Genomic DNA, 19,768 nt, shown 5'->3' on the forward strand with positions numbered 1-19,768 from the left:
GATGAAAGACCACCTTCTGCATGCAAAGCAGATGCTCTACTGGTGAAGCCCCAGAGCCTCCTTAGGGGAAGCATCATAGCTCCGTTGCAGAGTATCTCTTCGCATGCAAAAAGACCAAGGTTGAATTTCCAGCATCTCCAGGAAAGGCTGGAAGAGAACCCTGTCTGAAACCTGGAGAGCTTCTGCCAGTCAGTGTGGAGAATACTGAGCTAGATGGTCCAGTCATGTGACTCAGTATAAGGCTTCTTCCTGCATTCCTAGTTGCTCCTATAATATGGAATCAAACCAATCATTTGTCCAACCCAACACAGCAGGCAGGCCCAATTTATGCCCATTTTACAGATGGCCAACAGACAGTGACGTGTCTGTGGTTGAAACCACAGTGGCTTGGTCTGGAATTCAGATTTCCATCATTTGAATCCTCCTTGTATCTTAACCAAAGTGTATTATTCTTGCTATAAGTGGCATCTGCAACAAGACCCGGATCCTGCAGTCCTCATCTGAGGCCCTTCTTTGTGTGCCTCCTCCATAAGAGGTCTGGAGGTTGACAACACAAGAAGCATAGCATCGAAAAACAGCATTGATGACACAGAAAAATCAGGGAAGCTCAACTGCTCACCTGGACCTTTCGACTGATTCTCTTCTGAAGGTAGATGCGTATAGCTACCTGCTGAGTCTTCCTCAAGTCTTCCTGCTCCACAGAAAGATGTTATATAGGACTCGTCTTGACATGATGAAAGACCACAGGCATCAGGTTAAGGAAATGACTTGATGTGCTACTGTTACACAAGAGATGGCCAGGCCAGGAGATTTTTATCTGAGGCCAAAACGTGTGGACCTCTGTCACAAATGACTCACTGGGGTTGTATGGAACATTGGACCAGTGGCTCATCCAGTCTAGTAGTATCCTGTTCTCACAGCAGCCAATCAGATGCCTATAGGAAGTCTGCAAACAGGACTTTGTGCTCAAGCACACTATCCCTTCCTGAAGTTTCCAGCAGCTGGCATTCAGAGGCATATTACCTCCAGTGGTATGGAGGCAGAACCTAGTCATCAGGGCTGGTTGCCACCAATAGCCGTATCCTCTATGAATTTGCCCAATGGTCTTTGTAAGCTATCCAAATTGGTGACCATCACTACAAATTCTGTAGTTTAACTGTGTGCCTTGTGAAGAAATTTGTCTGCCATGAATCTTCCAACATTCAGCTTTGTTGGATGTCTATGGGTTCTAGTGTCCAAATAATAAATATCATTCATTCATTCATTCATTCATTCATTCATTTATACCCTGCCTTTTCCCTGACAGGGACTCAAGGTGGCTTGCAGATAAAATAAGGACAGCTGGAATAATTATAATAATTAATAAAATGGACATACTTAGCAAAGTTTTTTTCCACTGAAAAGAGGAAATCTTGGTCAACAGCTCAGATTCTTCTGGAGTCAAACTTCCACCCTGCTCTTACCCAAGGGACCACATAATGTCATACCTGGGGCTCAATTTAATCACAGCAACCTTTGACGAAAGGTTGGGGTGGAAAAGGTCATATTACATGCACCACAAACTGTTGTCAGTTTTAGAGCACCATGGATTCGCCCCAAAGAACCCTGAGAGCCCTCTGAAGCATGCTCAGCCCTGGCCATGCACCAGATCAAAATGATCTGTTTCAGGTGGCACCATGGAAGCATGGGGGCAGGAAGTTCAGTGGGGCAACTGGAAAATATAAGATTTGGGAACTAGTGGTGTACAGGTAGGGATGGGCGAAACTCCATTTCGAGATCTCTCAGTTCTTCATTTTTTCTGCTCTTAAATTTAGATTTCCACATCAGTTTGTAGGAGGGGTGAGGTTGGTTGTTTTGGGTTTTTATTAAGTCATTGTGTGGTGAGTTCTTGCCCCCCCCCCAGTGGAAATAATGACAGTATTGGCTTAGGCATTGGTCCTAACCGACTATATCTGACTTCAGCCCGTCCACTTGAAGTCCGGGAAGGGTTAACTACCAGTAGAGGGAGTCCTGCTGATCCACATCAACTAGGAACTCCCCCGGGGTCACCGCTAGGGGGCATGCCTTAGGCCCTCACCTCCCCAGGCTTCGGACAGAGCCACGCCCCCCAGAATCCTTTAGCGGACTACCCTTCAATATGTGGGACAGGTGATGGCACTACCTCCCCTCTTCCAATTACAGAACTATACCAATGCCTAACCGCAAATACCACGAAAGTTGTGACAATTTGCTATGAGGTAGGCGAAAACCAAGTGGCCGGTGCCAACTTGCCAAGTGGAAAAATTCCTACCAGGCCCCTCAACAGCGACCAACCAAGGTCCATAGCAAGGTGCAGGAACAAAAACCTTGTAGGGCGGGAAAAGCAGGAACAGCTGATGAGCGGCAAAGAGGGAGATCCCCAGCCATGTCCTGCCTTACATAGGGCAGGCCATACCCCCTGAGCCAGCCGATTGGCTGGCCAGGGGGCAACGCGGCCGGGAATCCCCCCAATCATGCGAGGGCTGGGTTCCAGCCGTCGCACATGTGGTGGAGCCATGACGCCCGCAACTCCACCTCCGCTGTAGTGCAGAAGTGGCTTTAGCATTTCTTTGCAAATTCCTTTTAATATACAAATGTGCCCACTGGCCCCCAAAAGGTTAGCCACATCTGCTTTGTGGTCATCCCTTTTCCTCAGGGGACACAGATAGGTGTATAGAGATTGGCATGCCCAACAGACTACCCCTGTGATCTTCAAAACCTAAAAAGGAGCTGGCACTGCATTTGCCATAGGCCATTATGCCATATTGCGGTCTACCCTCTTGTTCTCAGGGGATATCTGATGGCAAGGATGAGTGCATAAGACTGAATCAACAACATGGTGGCCAGACATGATTTTACTTTTAAAAAAAATGAATACAAGGACATATGCTGAGACACAGGTTTTTATTTGCAGCTGATATTATTGCTCATGCCCGTCATCAGCCAAATTACCGTTCTCACCCTATAGTGCACTGATCAAAGCAAAAGTGAGATTTCGCAAGAAAGACTTAAGGAAGAAAGACTTATGGCTGAACTGTCAAAAATCTGAAATATCCTTGCATACAAAGACCTTTCAGCTGTCCTTTTCAAGCCATAAGTCCTCAGGGTTCTCCTACAGTGGAGAGGTTTCACAAACCATCACTCGGGTTGATCTTGTCTTTGCCATTGTTTCTCAACATGGGGTAGCTGCGTACGAGTGTTTTGTGTCTGTAGCCTCTGGTCACGCCATAGTGCAACTGTCACAATGCATCCGCAGCCGCTGGCCAGCCTGGGGAAAGAGTGGATGCATAATGAAAGCTGCCTCACTGAATGGACTTTGGTGAACTGATGTCTCACAGGTTTGATTGTTTTTTTATTTGAAGAAGAAGAAGAAGAAGAGTTTGGATTTGATATCCCGCCTTTCACTCCCCTTCAGGAGTCTCAAAGCGGCTAACAATCTCCTTTCCCTTCCTCCCCCACAACAAACACTCTGTGAGGTGAGTGGGGCTGAGAGACTTCAAAGAAGTGTGACTGGCCCAAGGTCACCCAGCAGCTGCATGTGGAGGAGCGGAGACGCGAACCCGGTTACCCAGATTACGAGACTACCGCTCTTAACCACTACACCACACTGGCTCTCTTGAGTTGGGCTCTATGTCACAAGTGTTCTTTGAAGGCACCCTCAGGCTTATTCATGTGAAGGTTTGTGTCTATGGTAGCCGAGTTGTTGCAGGTGTGGGCTTTCCAGTTGTCTTCTCACAAGCTGAACCCATTGTGTACATGCTAACTGCCACGCATGGAATTCAGTCTGTTTGGGTTTGTAACACATCTTCGCAACTGTGAGATTTGTCTGTAGCCGACATCCATATGCACCTGCCCAAGCATATAGATAGATTATAGATGATAGATGATAGATAGATAGATGATAGATAGATAGATAGATAGATAGATAGATAGATAGATAGATAGATAGATGATAGATAGATGATAGATAGATAATAGATAGATAGATAGATGATAGATAGATAGATAGATAGATGATAGATAGATAGATAGATAGAGAGAGAGAGAGAGAGAGAGAGAGAGAGAGAGAGAGAGAGAGATGATAGATAGATAGATAGATAGATAGATAGTAGATAGATGATAGATAGATAGATAGATAGATAGATGATAGATGATAGATATAGATAGATAGATAGATAGATAGATAGATGATAGATAGATAGATAGATAGATAGATAGATAGTAGATAGATGATAGATAGATATAAATAGATGATAGATAGATAGATAGATAGATGATAGATAGATAGATGATAGATAGATAGATATAGATAGATGATAGATAGATAGATGATAGATAGATAGATAGATAGATAGATAGATAGATAGATAGATAGATAGATAGAGATAGATGATAGATAGATAGATAGATGATAGATAGATAGATAGATAGATAGATAGATAGATGATAGATAGATAGATAGATAGATAGATAGATAGATGATAGATAGATAGATAGATGATAGATAGATAGATAGATAGATGATAGATGATAGATAAATAGATAGACTTCCCTTCTTCTCTTTCCATGGTTCATTTTGCACATCATAAATCCCTGTATATTTTACATAAACTAAACCATTCAGTATTCCATTATTACATCCATCAAAACTTATTTACACTGTTGAATTCATCTTAATGCTTCCAGCATTTTCAAGTGTACACAATTTCCCCCCATATATTCAATAAACATTTTCCAATCTTCTCTAAATGTATGTTCTTCTTGTTCTTTTATTCTATAAGTTAAATCTGCAAGCTGCACATATTCCATCAGCTTAAGTTGCCATTCTTCTTTAGTTGGGACCTTGCTCGTTTTCCATTTGGGGCCTAATAAAACACGGGCTGCAGTAGTGTCATACATATATCATCTTTTTTGACACCTGGGACTTTCCATCTGAATTATCCCCAACAAAAAGGACTCTGGTTTTTTGGGGGAAGTACTTTTAAAGATTTTTTTTCAATTCATTATAGATTATTTCCCTATCATCTTTTACGCTTTTACAGGTCCACCACATGTGAAAGAATGTTCCCTCAACCTCAATGCATATCCAGCACTTATCTGATTCAGTCTTATACATCTTAGCAAGCCTACTCGGAGTGCAATACCATCTGTAAATCATTTTCAAGTAGTTATCCTCACCTGCCCAAGCTTTATGGTCACTATCCAAGCCCCTGCGGTCTGGCTGAGGATGACTACTCAGGGGACAGGAATACTAAGCAATAATTTCATAGAAAAGCTGGGTTGGGGAGGGTCAGATGCTGAAGGTCTGGGCTAGAAAAAAGTCACTCTCTGGAATTTAATCCCATAGAAGACAAATGAGCAGGTTTCTTCATATTTGATCATCATTTTCATAAATGCTTTTCCTACTCTCCTAGTTAATAATATCGCTTTTTAAAAAGCCTCCCCAACACCATATGCCTTTCCACACCTAAATATTTATTTATGATCATATGAAACAAATTTAAAGATAACTAAAGGGTATCATGATGCCCTTTTTGCAATGCTCAAGGCTAGTGATACAAGCCGCATTCCACCGATTCAGCCCTGGATTATGCAAGACTGAAGACATCGGACTAGTATTTCCATGGTTGATTAAGAATGTGGTTCCTGTTCCTCTTCATAAGGAAGTGGATTCAAAACTCTCTCCCCCCCCCCTTCACTATGCTTTTCCCCACCAAAATGAAAGAGAGGTTGATGCAAGCTACATTCCACTGATTTGGCCTTAAATTATGCAAAACTAAAGGCATCAGACCAGGATTTCCTTGCAGCATTCTGCTCATCTTGGTATTGCACCACCCCTGTCTGGGGTCTATATAACAGCCACCCAGACTAGGTGTGACCATCAGAGAGGCACCTGGCTCAGCTGACAACCACACTGGTCCACCCAGAAGAAGAGCATCGCAAGGTAAGAGCTTGTGGAAGTGATCTACAAGTCTTGGTGAAGGGATTTTTTCAAAGACCGTGAGGGAGATGGATGAAAGGTTCGTGAACAAGGACTTGTGGTGAGGGTGGCTGGTGCCCACTAGAATTGATAGGGCCAAAGGCATGGAGGCCAACAGTTGATGGAGCCACAGCCAATGGCAGGCAGAGCCACTCACTGATTGGTTGTAAATTGGAAAGCAGGAAGGTGAGGATTGGCTGAGGGCAGGCTGAGGTTGGTGGGGCAGTTCCTATTTGCCCTAATGCAGTGATGGCCAAACTTGGCCCTCCAGCTGTTTTGGGACTACAACTCCCATCACCCCTAGCTAACAGGACCAGTGGTCAGGGATCATGGGAATTGTAGTCCCAAAACAGCTGGAGGGACAAGTTTGGCCATCACTGCCCTAATGAATCAGTCTCCACTGACTTGTGGAAAACAACAATGTATAATTCTGTCACTAAGCAGATAAGGGCTCATACATGCTTCCTTCTATGCTGTTTTTCTAGGCACAGAACTGGGCTTTCCAAGTCTGTGTCTGATCAGGGTTTTGTTTTGTTTAATCCCAGAGTTTTCCCTGGGAAAACACACATTTTACCATTTAACCAGAGCAAACAGCAATTGGCTTTTCCACAGACTGCCATTTGCTCCAATTCAGTGGTAAAACTTTGGTTTTCCAATGGAAAGCCCTGTGAGGGGGAAAAAAATAAAAATAAAAAACCCTGTTCAAATACAGACTTGGAAAGCCTGAACCTTTGCCTAGAAAGTATGGAGCAAGTGCAGATGAGCCCTAAGTTCACAAATCAGACAGAAAAAGAAGATGAGACAGAGAAGAAAATTGGCACAAAAGCTGAACAGAAAACCTGCATGGACTCATTTGTGTGCAGATCGAAATTTGATTTCCAGTTAACAGGTAGGCTGAACAACCACCAGGGGGTGTATATAGGGATGGGAGAGAAAATGGATTTAAAGGCAAATACATCAGATTCTCACTTTCCGAAAACAATATGCAAACTGAAACACAGCTCTCCTTTCAAAATTCAAACTTGTCCAAATTTTATGATGCAGTTCTCCAACCAAATAGTGGCTCCAAAAAAATGAATTATATAGGGGGAAATTGCTTGCAAAAATGTGTACATTACTCTAAACTGCATACAAAGCGGTGTTTATTAACAGAAATTTGCACTAAAAGGTAGTGAATTTTCATGAGCATCTAAAAAAATAATAATCACAAAATGTTCCTAACTGAAGCTGATGAAGCTCACTTTAAATCAATGTCAATATACCCTTTCATAACACTGACAACTATTCGAAATTTCAGTTTCTCCCTTCTTCCCAGTTCTTTCCCAGTTTCTCCCTTCCAAGAACCTTCCTGGTTCTTGGAAGTTCAAATAAAGGAGAATTGCAACCCTTCCTTCCTCCTTCCCTCCCTCCCATTGTATGTATGGCAACCAATGAATGTAACTTTGATTTTACCGTGCTGTACATTCATCTCCCTCAAAGGTCAACCAGAAGATGGGACTCTTCACCTACTTCAGTCTTTGCCTTCTTGGAATCCTAATTTCCAGTCCTTTCCAGGAAGGTGAGCAATTTTATAAATGTCGGAGGCTTACCCAGAAATTGTCGTTGGGTTGAGCTATAATTAAAGTGCATGTTATATTTTCAAATATAACGGTAGGCTATTCAGAACAGAGCAGAAGAGTGTTTTAACTTAGGCCATAATTCATTGATTTTAAAGTTATCTATCCTTTCTCAATGGAGTCTAAGGCCACAGATCCCCCATCCCTGGGGTAGCCAATACTGGTCTGCAATGGATACCAATGGCCTAATTCATTATAAGGCAGATTTCTATGTGCAGTTATTTGTGTCCTCTCCAGTAAACCCAGGAGATATCCTTCCTTGTCCCAAAATGCCACCTGTGTGTTTCTTGAAATGTTAAGAAGTCTGTTTGTTCATGAGTAGACCTGTTTCTGGCTAGGGATGCCAGCTTCCTGTTTAGAAAGGAAGTCAGGGCTGCTTACTCCTGAGCAGACATAGCCACACATAAATGCCCTATTTTGCATAATAGGACAGGGCAGAAATGTTTTATAAATAAATAAATAAATAACACATATGGTGTAGATGGAAGTGGGATTTCAGAGAGCACATTAAAGACATGTCTTCTCACTGCTCTGTCTTCCTGGAGCATCTTCCTCCCTCCATCCTTTCTCCATACAGCTGAGGCCGACACCTGCGCCAGGGAGTGGCTGCAAAACCAGGGCAACTGCTATGCGTATTTTGATAATAAATTGACTTGGCAAGAGGCTGAGGTAAGAAGGGATCCTTGTTGTCAATGTGGGGATGCTACAGTGCAGGGGTAGTGAAACACAGGCCAGAAGACTAAATCTAGCCCATTTGATCGGGCCCTCAAGGATCTCTCTAGTCCACATCTCCTCCCCAGTCACACACCCTCTTGCCTGAGGGATTTGCTAGACAGGAATGTGTCAATGAACTCCAAGGTTGCTTCTTGGATGGGGGATAGAAGGGTGAGTGGAAACTAGCCTTCGGTACAAAGGCATCATTTACATTCATTATTCTGCCCACTTTTGTCTGTGGTCCTGCTCACCATTAGCAAGAGGTTGTCCCAGTGGCAGAGGAAGGGGGGTGGGGGCGTTCCGCCCTGGGTGCCACCTCTGAGGGGGGTGACAAGAAGGCACCCCAAGGGGGACTCACCCCGCCGCGATCGCATTGCCGCAGCCACGTACAGAAGATCCTCCGCTCACAGTTGCACCCTCCACCACCATGTGTACAGCAGCCGTGAGCAGAGGATCCTGCCGTTGTACGTTCTGCATTTACATGCGCATGCGCCACCGGGCGGTTTGCCCCAACCCCCTGCACCGGGTGCTGGTTCTCCTTCCTTCGCCCCTGGGTTTGCCAGAAGGGAATGGGGTCCTCAGGCTGAAAGGGGTTCCCTACCTTATTATGGGTTTCTCATCAGATTTCCATAAGTAAGGTTATCAATGTGAGTTGCCTTGAGGCAGCACCTGACCAGCCTCTCAGTCTCCACAGTTGTTCATGTTCTGGTGATATGTCTCCTTGGGCACCTAGAAGGCTAGGTAACAATCAGAAGGGACAGCACCAATCTTGATGGTCGGATATGACCATTGGGGACAAAACTTCCCTGCTTCTTCTCCGTCCTCAGATTGAGTGCCAGAGCTATGGCCGCGGGGCCCACCTCGCCTCTGTCCTCACCAAAGCAGAGACTCTCTTGGTGGCCGAACACATCTCCACTTATCAGCAAGAAATAAGCAACGTCTGGATTGGGCTCCACGATGTCCGTCAGGTAAGCTTCTCTCATGTGCTTCGTTCCTGGCTATCATCAATACTGAGTAGTGACTCTATAGCAATTCCATCCCATCCTTATCCCAATAATCTCCCAGACAGAATGATACATACACCACTTTGTTATTTTCCATGAAAGTCTTTCTCTTCTTCTCTATCATGGCTGACATTAGCTCCCCACAGGCCAGCCTCTCCAAATCATCTCTGTATTGGGCTCCTCACACTTCCTTTATCTCATGAACTGTCCTGTCTCCTTCCTGCAGACCAAGAAATAGAATAGGGCTCCATTTCTGGTTATCATAACTGAGCAGCGGCTCCTTAGCAATACCATTCCACTCTTACCTCAACGATCTCCCAAATTTAATCCCACATGCTGTTTCTCCATTATTTTCTATGGGTGACCTCCTCTACTGTCTGCGTCACAGCTGGTAACAGCTCCCCATTGGACAACCTTTCCAGTTCATTTTGCATTGGTGTCATTCCAATGGTATCTTTCTCTTTCTGGGCCCTTCATTCCCTTCATCGCACGATCTGTTCTGTCTCATTTCTACAGACCAGGAGATGGAGATGGGCTGATGAATCCACCTACAACTATAAGGCCTGGATGAAACACCAGCCAGACAACTACCGCAATGCTGAACATTGTGTGGAGCTGAGACTAAGCACAGGTAAGCAAACCATTTGCACCTTTTCCTGATGGAGAGTACCTCCTTTTGTCTTGTCCTAAATCTTTCAACATCCAGCATCATTGAACGGCCCAGGCATTAAAGGCCTTAACATTTTGATTCCTCCTTTAATGAAGCTGGGTGTTGGAAGATCCAGGACAGACAAAAGGAGAGAACATGGTTAAATTATGGAATTCACCTCCAAAAAAGGCAGTGATAATAATAATAATAATAATAATAATAATAATAATAATAATAATAATAATAATATCTTTATTGTCATTGCCCCCTCTCGGGGACAACGAAATTACTTGACTGCTCCATAAAAACACTAATTAAACAATACAGTATAGTACAGCAAGGAAGATTAGATGACTTTCAAAGTCCAGGCTTCCCATTCAGGGCCGAGATCGCTCTGGAGAAGAAGCTGTTCTTAAGACGGCTCGTTCTTGTCTTCATCGTCCTGTATCTCCGTCCCGACGGCAGGAGCTCGAAGAGACAGTGACCAGGATGCGATGGATCTTTTACTATGTCCAGTGCCTTCCTATGGCACCTTGTGGCATAAATCTGCTCTAAGGTGGAGAGTGGGCAGCCAACAATGCTCTCTGCTGCCTTAACAACTCTGCACAACCCCATCCTGTCCTGGGTAGTACAGCTTCCGTACCACACACATAAGCCGTAAGTGAGCACGCTCTCAATGGCACAGTGATAGAAGGCAAGCAGCAGTTTCTGCGGAAGATGGTTTTTCCTTACAATTCTCAAAAAGTACAGTCTCTGCTGCGCCTTCTTCACAAGCCCCCTTGTGTTGACACTCCAGGACAGATCCTCTTGTAATTCAATGCCCAAAAATCTGAATGTTGTTACCCTCTCCCAAGCTTCTGTTGGCCAGAAGCTTGGGTTACTTTAAAAGAAGATTGGGCAAATTTATGGAAGATGAGGCTATCAGTGATGACCACACTCACTGGAGCAAAAAGTAGTAATTTTTTGTTATGTCTTTTTGCATTTTAGGTTTTAAGGAGTGGAATGATGCTCCGTGCAAGAAACTCAATGCCTACATCTGCAAGCATGAACTGTAAAGAAGACTGTGGTTCCCAAACTGTGCCTGTTCGGACGCTGGCATGGTGGATTTCTCTCTGATCGCATTAACCCCTCTCCCATCCCTCAGAGTGAAAGACCATCTCTCCCATTCATCCCATCTCTGAAGAGCAACCTCTTTGATCTCTCTCTTTGGCATTTTTTCTGTGCATGCAGCACATGGTGATCTTAATAAACTCTCTTTTATGCATATATTTTCTAGTTTTTGTCCTTCTCAGTTGACTTAACCTGCTCTAGGATGGTCAGATAAGAAGTGCATAGGAAGCTGGTTTATACTGAGTTTGACCATTGGTCCATCAAGCTCAGCATTGCTCATACTGAATGATAGCAGCTCTCCAGGGTTATTGAGACAGGGCACATTCCTGGTTCTACATGAAGATGCCAGGGATTGAACCTGGAACCTTCTGCATGCAAAGCAGGTGCTCTGCTACTGAGCTATGGCCCTTTTGCACATGGACTTTCTTTTGCACATTATTATTATTATTATTATTATTATTATTAATGTTTTAAGCATTTTACATCAAAAACATCAACATGCTTATTATTGTACAGCAATGTACTCAACCCTCCTGCTGCGCCAACACCTCTCCTGGATTGGACGATTTGGGCTGGATGGGAAGGTGTGTGGTGTTATAGAATGACAGTTTTATTTTATTATTATTATTTACTGAATTTATATACCGTCCTACACCCAGATGTCTCGGGGCAGTTCACAGAACAAAATCAAAATATAAAACCACAAAATATAAAACCACAAAAACCACAAAAATAAAAATAACAGCCCAATAACCAGCCCCCCCCCAAAAAACCCACATTTCTGCATTTACATGTTGACCTCCCCAGAACCAACCCTTCATATGAGTTACTCTCATTGTTAACAGGGAGTCAGATACCCTTGCCAATCTGTTGCCAAACATGTGGAGATCTTGCTCTAACGCCCCTGCTGAAGAGATTCGAGATTACCCAGAGAAAGACCTGTGGAAACTTAATTGTTTCCATAATGAGGGCCACTCATCTCAAATTCCCTAAGATTTGAGAGATTTGGGGAGGTCTGTTGTTGGTTGGTCCCAATCCTTTCCTAATGATCCCTAATATGAAATGACTTGTTGAAGAGAAAGGACACACACACACACACACACACGTGCATGACAGATCTCCAGCAAAATTTTCCACTCTGTACTTAGCCGTTCAAGCAGAGATTTTACAAGGCAGTCCAGGCTTGATCTTACAATGTGACAGTACCACTGCAGTGCCAGCTATAGTAGGCAATTCTGAGCCAATAGACCAATGGTCTGACTTGCTGTAAGGCAGCTTCCTATATAACACTCTCTGCAAGAGCAGATCAGGAAGCAGCTATCCATTGAGTTATCCCATATGAATATCTGGGAAAGGCTGATCTACGCTAACTAACAAGTCTCCAATCTCTCAGCATTACTTTGATCCTGTGTACCTGAGATGCTACTGACTGAACCTGGGACCTTGGGCATGCAAGGCCGTTTCCAGAATGACTAGCTGTGTAATATTGGGACGGTCAAGCAGATCTGACTACAGAATTTAACACTGGGGGCAATAGAAATCTTGTGACATCTGACTGAAGGGTCAGTACATTGTCACAACACTCTTGTCTTCCCTGTACTGCAGCAGCTATTATGTGCTCCTGGCAAGAGCTTGATGAGACCACTGCGGTCAAAATGATAGACCTGGTAGTAATGGCAGTGGGAACTAAGGTTGCATCATGGAGTGGATGAGATGTTACGTGTGTGTGTTTGTGACTTCACACGTTTCTGCAGGTATACTTAAAGTTGGTCATATTGTGTATGTGAGATGCAGAGTGTGAGTTCCTGTATTCAGAGTAAGCAAGCTTGGTCTCACTAACTCTCAGCTATACAGCTGCAAAGAAAACGTTTTAAATGTGTTGTGAAGTGCAATATAAAATGTGACACTAGAAGGCGACAGTGAGCTATGCCAAAGTCAATGCCTTTTTCAAAACTTTTTTTCAAAAAGCATTTTCACAGCGTTTTTAATATGTGTGTAGATCCCACCTGAGATGTAATAAGTTATAACTGCTCTGTCTGGAGAAAATCCGTTCCCCAAGGGGTCTGCTAATTGCTAGTTTGGGGCTTTCCCCTATTGTGTTTCTGTTTGGGGTCAACATCTGCCGTCTTGCAACTTCTAGAGTTGGGAAGTTTCATATTGTGTTCTGTGTTAGAAACAAGACTGAGGGTCACATAACCTGATACCCTTAAAATGAACCAAAGAAAAAACAGGTCAAGTATTCTCTCATTATAAATACCCATGAGAAACGGGTTATTCCCTTTAATGTCCTTGCACTGCCTGGAGCCAAGAGCGTAAGCAACAGAGGTGATCACAACAGCATTTCAGAGACCAGCCCTGGATAAGGGCTGAGAGTGAGTAGATAGATGTCATCTTTTGAAGGAAGATCTTCTTGGCATAACAAAGGATGAACCGTAGAGGTGGTAACATTGCTGGATCTTCTTCTGACTCCCTTCATTCCAAGGGGATGTGCTTTCATCCATCTAACCCAACCTTCCCTAGAATGACAGTCTCCCTTCTAGAGCTCATGTTTGCAGATGTAGGCTTTATGTTTCTTGCAAACAGCATCAATCCATCTCTTGTACTCTGCAATGGAAAAAGAGAATCCAAGGTCCATTCTTATCCATTCACCATTTCAAGCATTTTCAAAGTATCTCAAGGTACAGTTGTTGTTCTTTTTATATGCATATATCTGTGTTTGTTATGGCACCAGGGATGGGCCAGGAATCTGTCAGCTATAGTCCCTGGATATTTGTGGGGGTCCTGCCTAATTCAGGAGGCAATTTCTGAAATTTACAACTTGCCATGAGCCTATTAGTTTTGCTCTAACAAACCCATTTTGAAAGTTCCCTGGCATGTTTTAGAAGATAACGACATGGTATAGTCTGATTAGCTCATGAGCAAATGAGGGTGAGGATTTGCCTGCCTTTTACCCTAAAGTGCCAGGGTGGGTTTCAACAATTAAAGCACAATGTTAGAAACAGTTTAAAACAACTCACAATCACAGAAACAAGGTGGGTCCTAAAAATATACATCTCATGTTTCAAAAGGCAGAGTAAAGAGCTATGTATTTACTTTGTACTGCTTTGTGCTAGATCCAACCATCGATCTAACCCAAAGCTGTGGCCCTCAGGATGTTGTTCTGCTCCAAATCCCATCAACCTCAGGATGGGCAATGGTCAGGGATGATGGGAGTTGTAGTCCAACATGATCAGGAAGGTTGCAAGTTCCCCACAGCTGATCTAAGCCAGCATTCTGAGTTGCATCCAATTAAGTTCCACTCAGCATAGATCTTTAGAACTTAATGGATCCAAGTGTATTTACCTGTCTGATTACCACACATATATGGGAGGACACCAGAGACTTGAATGTGTGTTTGGGGTTGAGGTGCATGCTTTGCAAGAGACCTCTACAAATATGTGTGTGAGAGAGAGAGCTGAAAAATCATGCACACCCCAAAAAAAAAATCTAAAAATGTGATCATAAGATAAAGGAGGGTGAATATTTCATAAAATCATAGAATTTTAGCACTCAATGGAACTTAGGTGTCATCTACTGTACTTCAATTCTCCTCTTCGGTGCAAAAATCTGCAGCATCCTTGACAGAACTCGGGCCACCCTCTGCTTAAATACCATCAACCAAACTGAGACCCTTCCCACAAGGGAGGCTCTTGCCCCACTGTTTGCCCCCCTCCTTTACAGTAGAACCTCGGTTTACATACACTTCAAGTTACATATGCTCCAGGTTACAGACTCTGCTAATCCAGAAATATTACCTTGGGTTAAGAACTTTGCTTCAAGATGAGAACAGAAATTGTACAGTGGCGGCACAGCAGCAGCACGAGGCCCCATTAGCTAAAGTGGTGCTTCAGGTTAAGAACAGTTTCAGGTTAAGAACAGACCTCCAGAACGAATTAAGTTCTTAACCCGAGGTACCACTGTATTTGAATCAGCCCAATCCTTTCTGTTCTATTTACGTCTCACCCAAGGCTGAGAGAGTCGTCACCGTTGCCGTATATCTCAAGGCTACACATCAGTGGGAGGACTGTAACATGCCCACCTGTGGAAGCCCTCAAAGCCACACAGTACTCGGAATTCCAAAGATTGTTGGGCTCCCCTCTCATCCAGTTCTTGTAGTTGTAGGAGGTCTCATCGGACCACCTCCAGTTCCCATTCTGCAATGACATGGGAGATAACAAGAGCCCTGATTGGTTGGGAGAAAAGTGACATCACGCTCAGCATTCTGTTTCTCACGGGGGACAGCTCTCAACGTGGAAACACAGGAATCCGCCTTACACTGAGTCAGACCATAAGTCTGTCTGGCTCACTATTATCTGCTGCATCCTTAACTGCTCATCCCATAGGATTGCCCACTTAGTGGCATATAAATCCTATTTTTCAAAAAATAGAAATATATTTCATCTCAAAATATGCATTTTTAAACAGTTCGATATCAACTTTTGATCCCAAGATTGTGTCAGAACATTCAGGACATATGGCAGCCAACAGATAATGTGGATGGATGGCCGCTAACGGATTGAGGTTGAATCTTGACAAGACAGAAGTACTATTTTGGGGAGACAGGGGATGGGTGAGTGTGGAGGACTCCCTGGTCCTGAATGGGGTAACTGTGCCTCTGAAGGACCTGGTGCGCAGTATGGGAGTCATTTTGGACTCACAGCTGTCCATGGAGGTGCAGGTCAGTTCTGTGTCCAGGGCAAATGTCTACCAGCTCCATCTGGTACACAAGCTGAGACCCTACCTGCCCGCGGACTGTCTCACCATAGTGGTACATGCTCTAGTTATCTCCCGCTTGGACTACTGCAACACGCTCTACGTGGGGCTACCTTTGAAGGTGACCTGGAAACTGCAATTAATCCAGAATGTGGCATCTAGACTGGTGACTGGGAGTGGCCGCCAAGACCATATAACACTGATCCTGAGAGATCTGCATTGGCTCCCAGTATGTTTCCAAGCACAATTCAAAGTGTTGGTGCTGACCTTTAAAGCCCTAAACAGCCTCGGCCCGGTATACCTGAAGGAGCTTCTCCATCCCCATCGTTCATCCCGGACACTGAGGTCCAGTGCCAAGGGCCTTCTGGTGGTTCTCTCACTGCAAGAAGTGAGGTTACAGGCAGAGGGCTTTCTCGGTAGTGGTGCCTGCCCTGTGGAACACCCTCCCATCAGATGTCAAGGCAATAAGCAACTATCTGACTTTTAGAAGACATCTAGAGGCAGCCCTGTTTAGGGAAGTTTTTAAAGTCTAATGCTTTATTGTGTTTTTAATATTCGGTTGGGAGCTGCCCAGAGTGGCTGGGGAAACCCAGTCAGATGGGCGGGGTATAAATAAATAAATTATCATCATCATCATCATCATCATCTAACTTCTGATCCATGGATCAGGCCAGTTCTCCTCAGAAATTGCAAATGTTGTGTTCCTTCAGCAGGAAGGAACAGGGTAGCTCAGTTGGCTAGAGTGTTGTGCTGATAACACCAAGGTTGCAGGTTCGAACCCCTTATGGGTCAGCTGCATTATTTCCTGCATTGCAAGGAGATGGACTAGATGATCCTCATGGTCCCTTCCAACTCTTTCATTCTATGGTTCTATGATTGATGGCTCAATAAGCTCAGGAGGCTAAATGCTTACTTGGTGAGTATCATGGAGTCCAATCCAAACGTCAACCCCTGTTTCTTTCTTGTCAATGGAGATATGTTTGGATACCATCAGAGTTTCTGCCCTCACAAGAATGGATGCAAGGTGGGTCCCACGACCGTAACTCTGACACTCAATCTGGAGAAGGGGCAAACGCACAAGAACTTCATCATTCAACTGGACATTCTCTGCAACCTGTTAATGGATGGTGAGTCTTACCTCAGCTTCATGCCAGCTCAACTTGTTGTGGAAAAACCCATAACAGTTGCCCTGATACTGCAGCCATCCCCTGGGGCAGCGATCCGCTTCAGCGGCTTGTCAATGTGGGGGGGGGGGAGATTGTGAAAGAGATGAAGAACAAAGTCATCACAGATAAACTAGTTGGAGAGTTGCATGTTATAACGCAGGGGTAGTCAACATTTTGGTGTCCGTAACAAAATGGCCATTGTGGGTTGTGTGAACTAAAACAAAATGCCAGCTGTGAGAGTGTAGCTCAACACAAAATGGCTGCTCCAGATTGTGGTGTAACTCAAAAAGCCTGTCATGGAGGATATGGCACAACATAAAACAGCATGTGGGGAGTGTAACCCGGAATGGCGGCTGTGGTGTACTACAGATGGCAGTATAGGGTGTGGCATAACACAAAACGTCATCTGTGTTGATGTGGCTGCACGTGTACAAGTACAAAACAAGAAACAGGAACACAAAATGGTGCGGGCGTACTCCACTTCACCCCATCTTGTGCATTTTTACCCAAATATTTCCTGGCACTTTTCATGGATGCCATAGGAAGTTCTTCTGTGCACATTAACACCTGTAGGCACTAGGTTGGTGGCCCCTGTTTTAATGTATTAGTGGGTTCATCTCCAACTGGTCTCCTAAAGCTTTTAGAAATTGCTAGGCAGGTTAAACTGACTCTCCAGGGTGAGATATGTCAGTATATTCAGTTTTCAAACATTATTCCTGAAGTCTATCGCTCTTTATTTGGCCGCCCTAGAACAGTCTTTGGCTGCAATAACATGGCAGTTTATTTCATTTCCCCGATGTTTCCCTAGCTGTACATTTCTGCATTTTAAGTGAGCAACATTCCCCAAGTCTGAATGCACCCTATAGGACAGAGAATAGTACTATAACTCAATAAGGACTCACCTCTCATGAAGAAGCCAAGCAAACATAGGCTAACATAGGCCAAACACCCCATCTTCTTCACCTAAGAAGAAATCAAGAGGTATTGTTGCATGACGAAAACATGGAGTTACCAAGACCGCTTGTGAAAAGTGGGTCTTAAAAGGAGAAATTTCCTTGTCATAAGTTTACAGTGTTTGGCTCACATTGCTGCAGGGTGTATTTATCATTCCCTTTTGTCTCACATCCACCAGGGCTGGACCGAGGCATTTGGCTGCCTGAGGCAAAGGACAAAATGGCCCCCCGTTTCACATACATTTATAGGACTGGCAGCTGAATCTTATTTTGACAGTGGTGATGGGACAGCATCTTCCTGAAGGCAGCTAGCTAGCTTAGGAATCACAGGGAAGGCTGTTCTCTAGCACCTCCCTGCCAATCACCACACTCCCTGCCATTGGCCACCAGAGGCAAATGCCTCACTCTGCTCAATGATAGGGCCAGCCCTGACATCTACCCTGATGAGTTCTGAGTTGTATACATGGTATACATGTCCAGTTTAGGACCAAACATGATTTGATTGCAGCAGTGCCACAGGTAGAACTGTAATTGCCATGAAAAAGTAATACAGAAGACCTGCTTGCACTTTTCATCCTATAACCAAGTTTGTCAGGTCTCTAAAGGTGTAGGGAGACTGGGGCGGGGTCAAAAGAACTGTGGCAGAACATTTGAGAAGCGTGAAAGCTAGGTTTTGATTCTCACATTAGTTTGGGAAGTGCAGGTGAGGTCTGTTCATATTGGGATTTATAAAGGTTGGAATTCCTTGAGAATCTCTACCAAATTTGCTTCTGCCTTCCTTATAGTGGAGGGTCTGGGCCTGGAAAGAAAAGGGAAATGACTTTTACTCCCATGTTGGAGGATTTAGAAATGGGAAGGTACAGGCAACAGGAAGCTTTATAGAAAACAAACAGTGCTTAAGTTGGGCCCTGTGGCTGTTGTATATAATTGCACCCTGGTCATCACTAAAACCCTGGTAGGTAGGCTCATGTGAGAGACAGAGACTGGTCCTTGGTCACTTAAGGGTTTTTATGGCTGAGAAGGTAATTGAACCAAGTCTATCCAAGAATAGCTCTCACTTTCAACTATGCCGCATTGACTGTGTTCACACATAGCTCTAAGTTATGGTTTATTCCACAAACCAAGAGCTATCTCACACATGAGGAATCATGCCACAGCTTGCTTCTCCAAAGCTTGATTTGTTTTCCAGGTGCTCTTGCCTTTGGGGTGTAGCGCTGAAACAAACCATGGTTAAGCGAGACTGGTGTGTTTGGACATAACACCAAAACATAGTTTAAACAAGCTGTGGTTTGTAAGCCAACAACTAACCATGGCTTCACATTGTGCTTTGTTGACAGAAAACAAACCACAGATCGTCAGTTGGACAGGGTTCACTGATTCAAACAAATCACAATCAACCTAAATAAACCACGGCTTAGTGTTATGTACACTGGTTTATCATAGAGTTTAGCTCTGAAAGTACACATGGCTCAGAATATATAATATTCTTTACAAAAATGTTTGGCATGTCTGCCCCTTACAAATCCAATAAAGAGATAAGATGTGGAAACTCTCTAAGCTGTATGCTACAAATCAACAAGCAAAAGTATGTCCTCACTCACCCAAGTCTTCATTCCCAAGATGGTTGTCCTCAACAGATGGCCCCCTCTGCTGTGTCCTGCTCAGGCTGTCTCATTCTCAGCAGCTTTTATCCAGACCTGGTTGGAATCTGGCTGAAACCTGGAGCAGAAAGGTTAAGGCAGCACATGATGGACGAGTTTGCTTATTGCACAAGTCAGAGGCAAGTTAAGCCAGGGGCTATTTTAA

The 19,768-nt window shown here is 44.1% G+C and overlaps 2 protein-coding genes across 2 annotated transcripts; one reads left to right on the plus strand and one right to left on the minus strand.

Annotated features, from left to right (window-relative positions):
- Positions 1–5,758: 5,758 nt before the first annotated feature.
- Positions 5,759–11,247, plus strand: LOC128400067 (C-type lectin-like). The gene is made up of 6 exons (XM_053362045.1): positions 5,759–5,962; positions 7,478–7,556; positions 8,192–8,283; positions 9,156–9,296; positions 9,849–9,963; positions 10,969–11,247. The coding sequence occupies exons 2-6, from the start codon at positions 7,490–7,492 to the stop codon at positions 11,034–11,036; spliced, it is 483 nt and encodes a 160-aa protein (XP_053218020.1). The 5' UTR covers positions 5,759–5,962; positions 7,478–7,489; the 3' UTR covers positions 11,037–11,247.
- Positions 11,248–13,410: 2,163 nt separating this feature from the next.
- LOC128400069 (C-type lectin-like) lies at positions 13,411–17,963 on the minus strand. Its single transcript, XM_053362048.1, has 5 exons — positions 17,912–17,963; positions 16,982–17,076; positions 16,757–16,900; positions 15,170–15,284; positions 13,411–13,695 (listed from the first exon to the last, which is right to left on the minus strand). The coding sequence occupies exons 1-5, from the start codon at positions 17,961–17,963 to the stop codon at positions 13,628–13,630; spliced, it is 474 nt and encodes a 157-aa protein (XP_053218023.1). The 3' UTR covers positions 13,411–13,627.
- Between the last annotated feature and the right edge of the window lie 1,805 nt (positions 17,964–19,768).

This window comes from Podarcis raffonei, chromosome 13, assembly GCF_027172205.1.
Source record: "Podarcis raffonei isolate rPodRaf1 chromosome 13, rPodRaf1.pri, whole genome shotgun sequence".
Taxonomy (NCBI): Eukaryota; Metazoa; Chordata; class Lepidosauria; order Squamata; family Lacertidae; genus Podarcis; species Podarcis raffonei.

Excerpts from the sequence above, each read along its gene's own strand:
- LOC128400069 (XM_053362048.1), bottom strand. The coding sequence starts at position 17,963 with ATGGGGTGTTTGGCCTATGTTAGCCTATGTTTGCTTGGCTTCTTCATG. Across the intron at positions 17,077-17,911 it reads GCTTGGCTTCTTCATGAGAG|CCGCTGAAGCGGATCGCTGC; the intron begins GTGAGTCCTTAT and ends CACATTGACAAG. Across the intron at positions 13,696-15,169 it reads GGCTTTGAGGGCTTCCACAG|AGTACAAGAGATGGATTGAT; the intron begins GTGGGCATGTTA and ends TTTCCATTGCAG.
- LOC128400067 (XM_053362045.1), top strand. The coding sequence starts at position 7,490 with ATGGGACTCTTCACCTACTTCAGTCTTTGCCTTCTTGGAATCCTAATT. Across the intron at positions 7,557-8,191 it reads TTCCAGTCCTTTCCAGGAAG|CTGAGGCCGACACCTGCGCC; the intron begins GTGAGCAATTTT and ends TTCTCCATACAG. Across the intron at positions 8,284-9,155 it reads TGACTTGGCAAGAGGCTGAG|ATTGAGTGCCAGAGCTATGG; the intron begins GTAAGAAGGGAT and ends CTCCGTCCTCAG.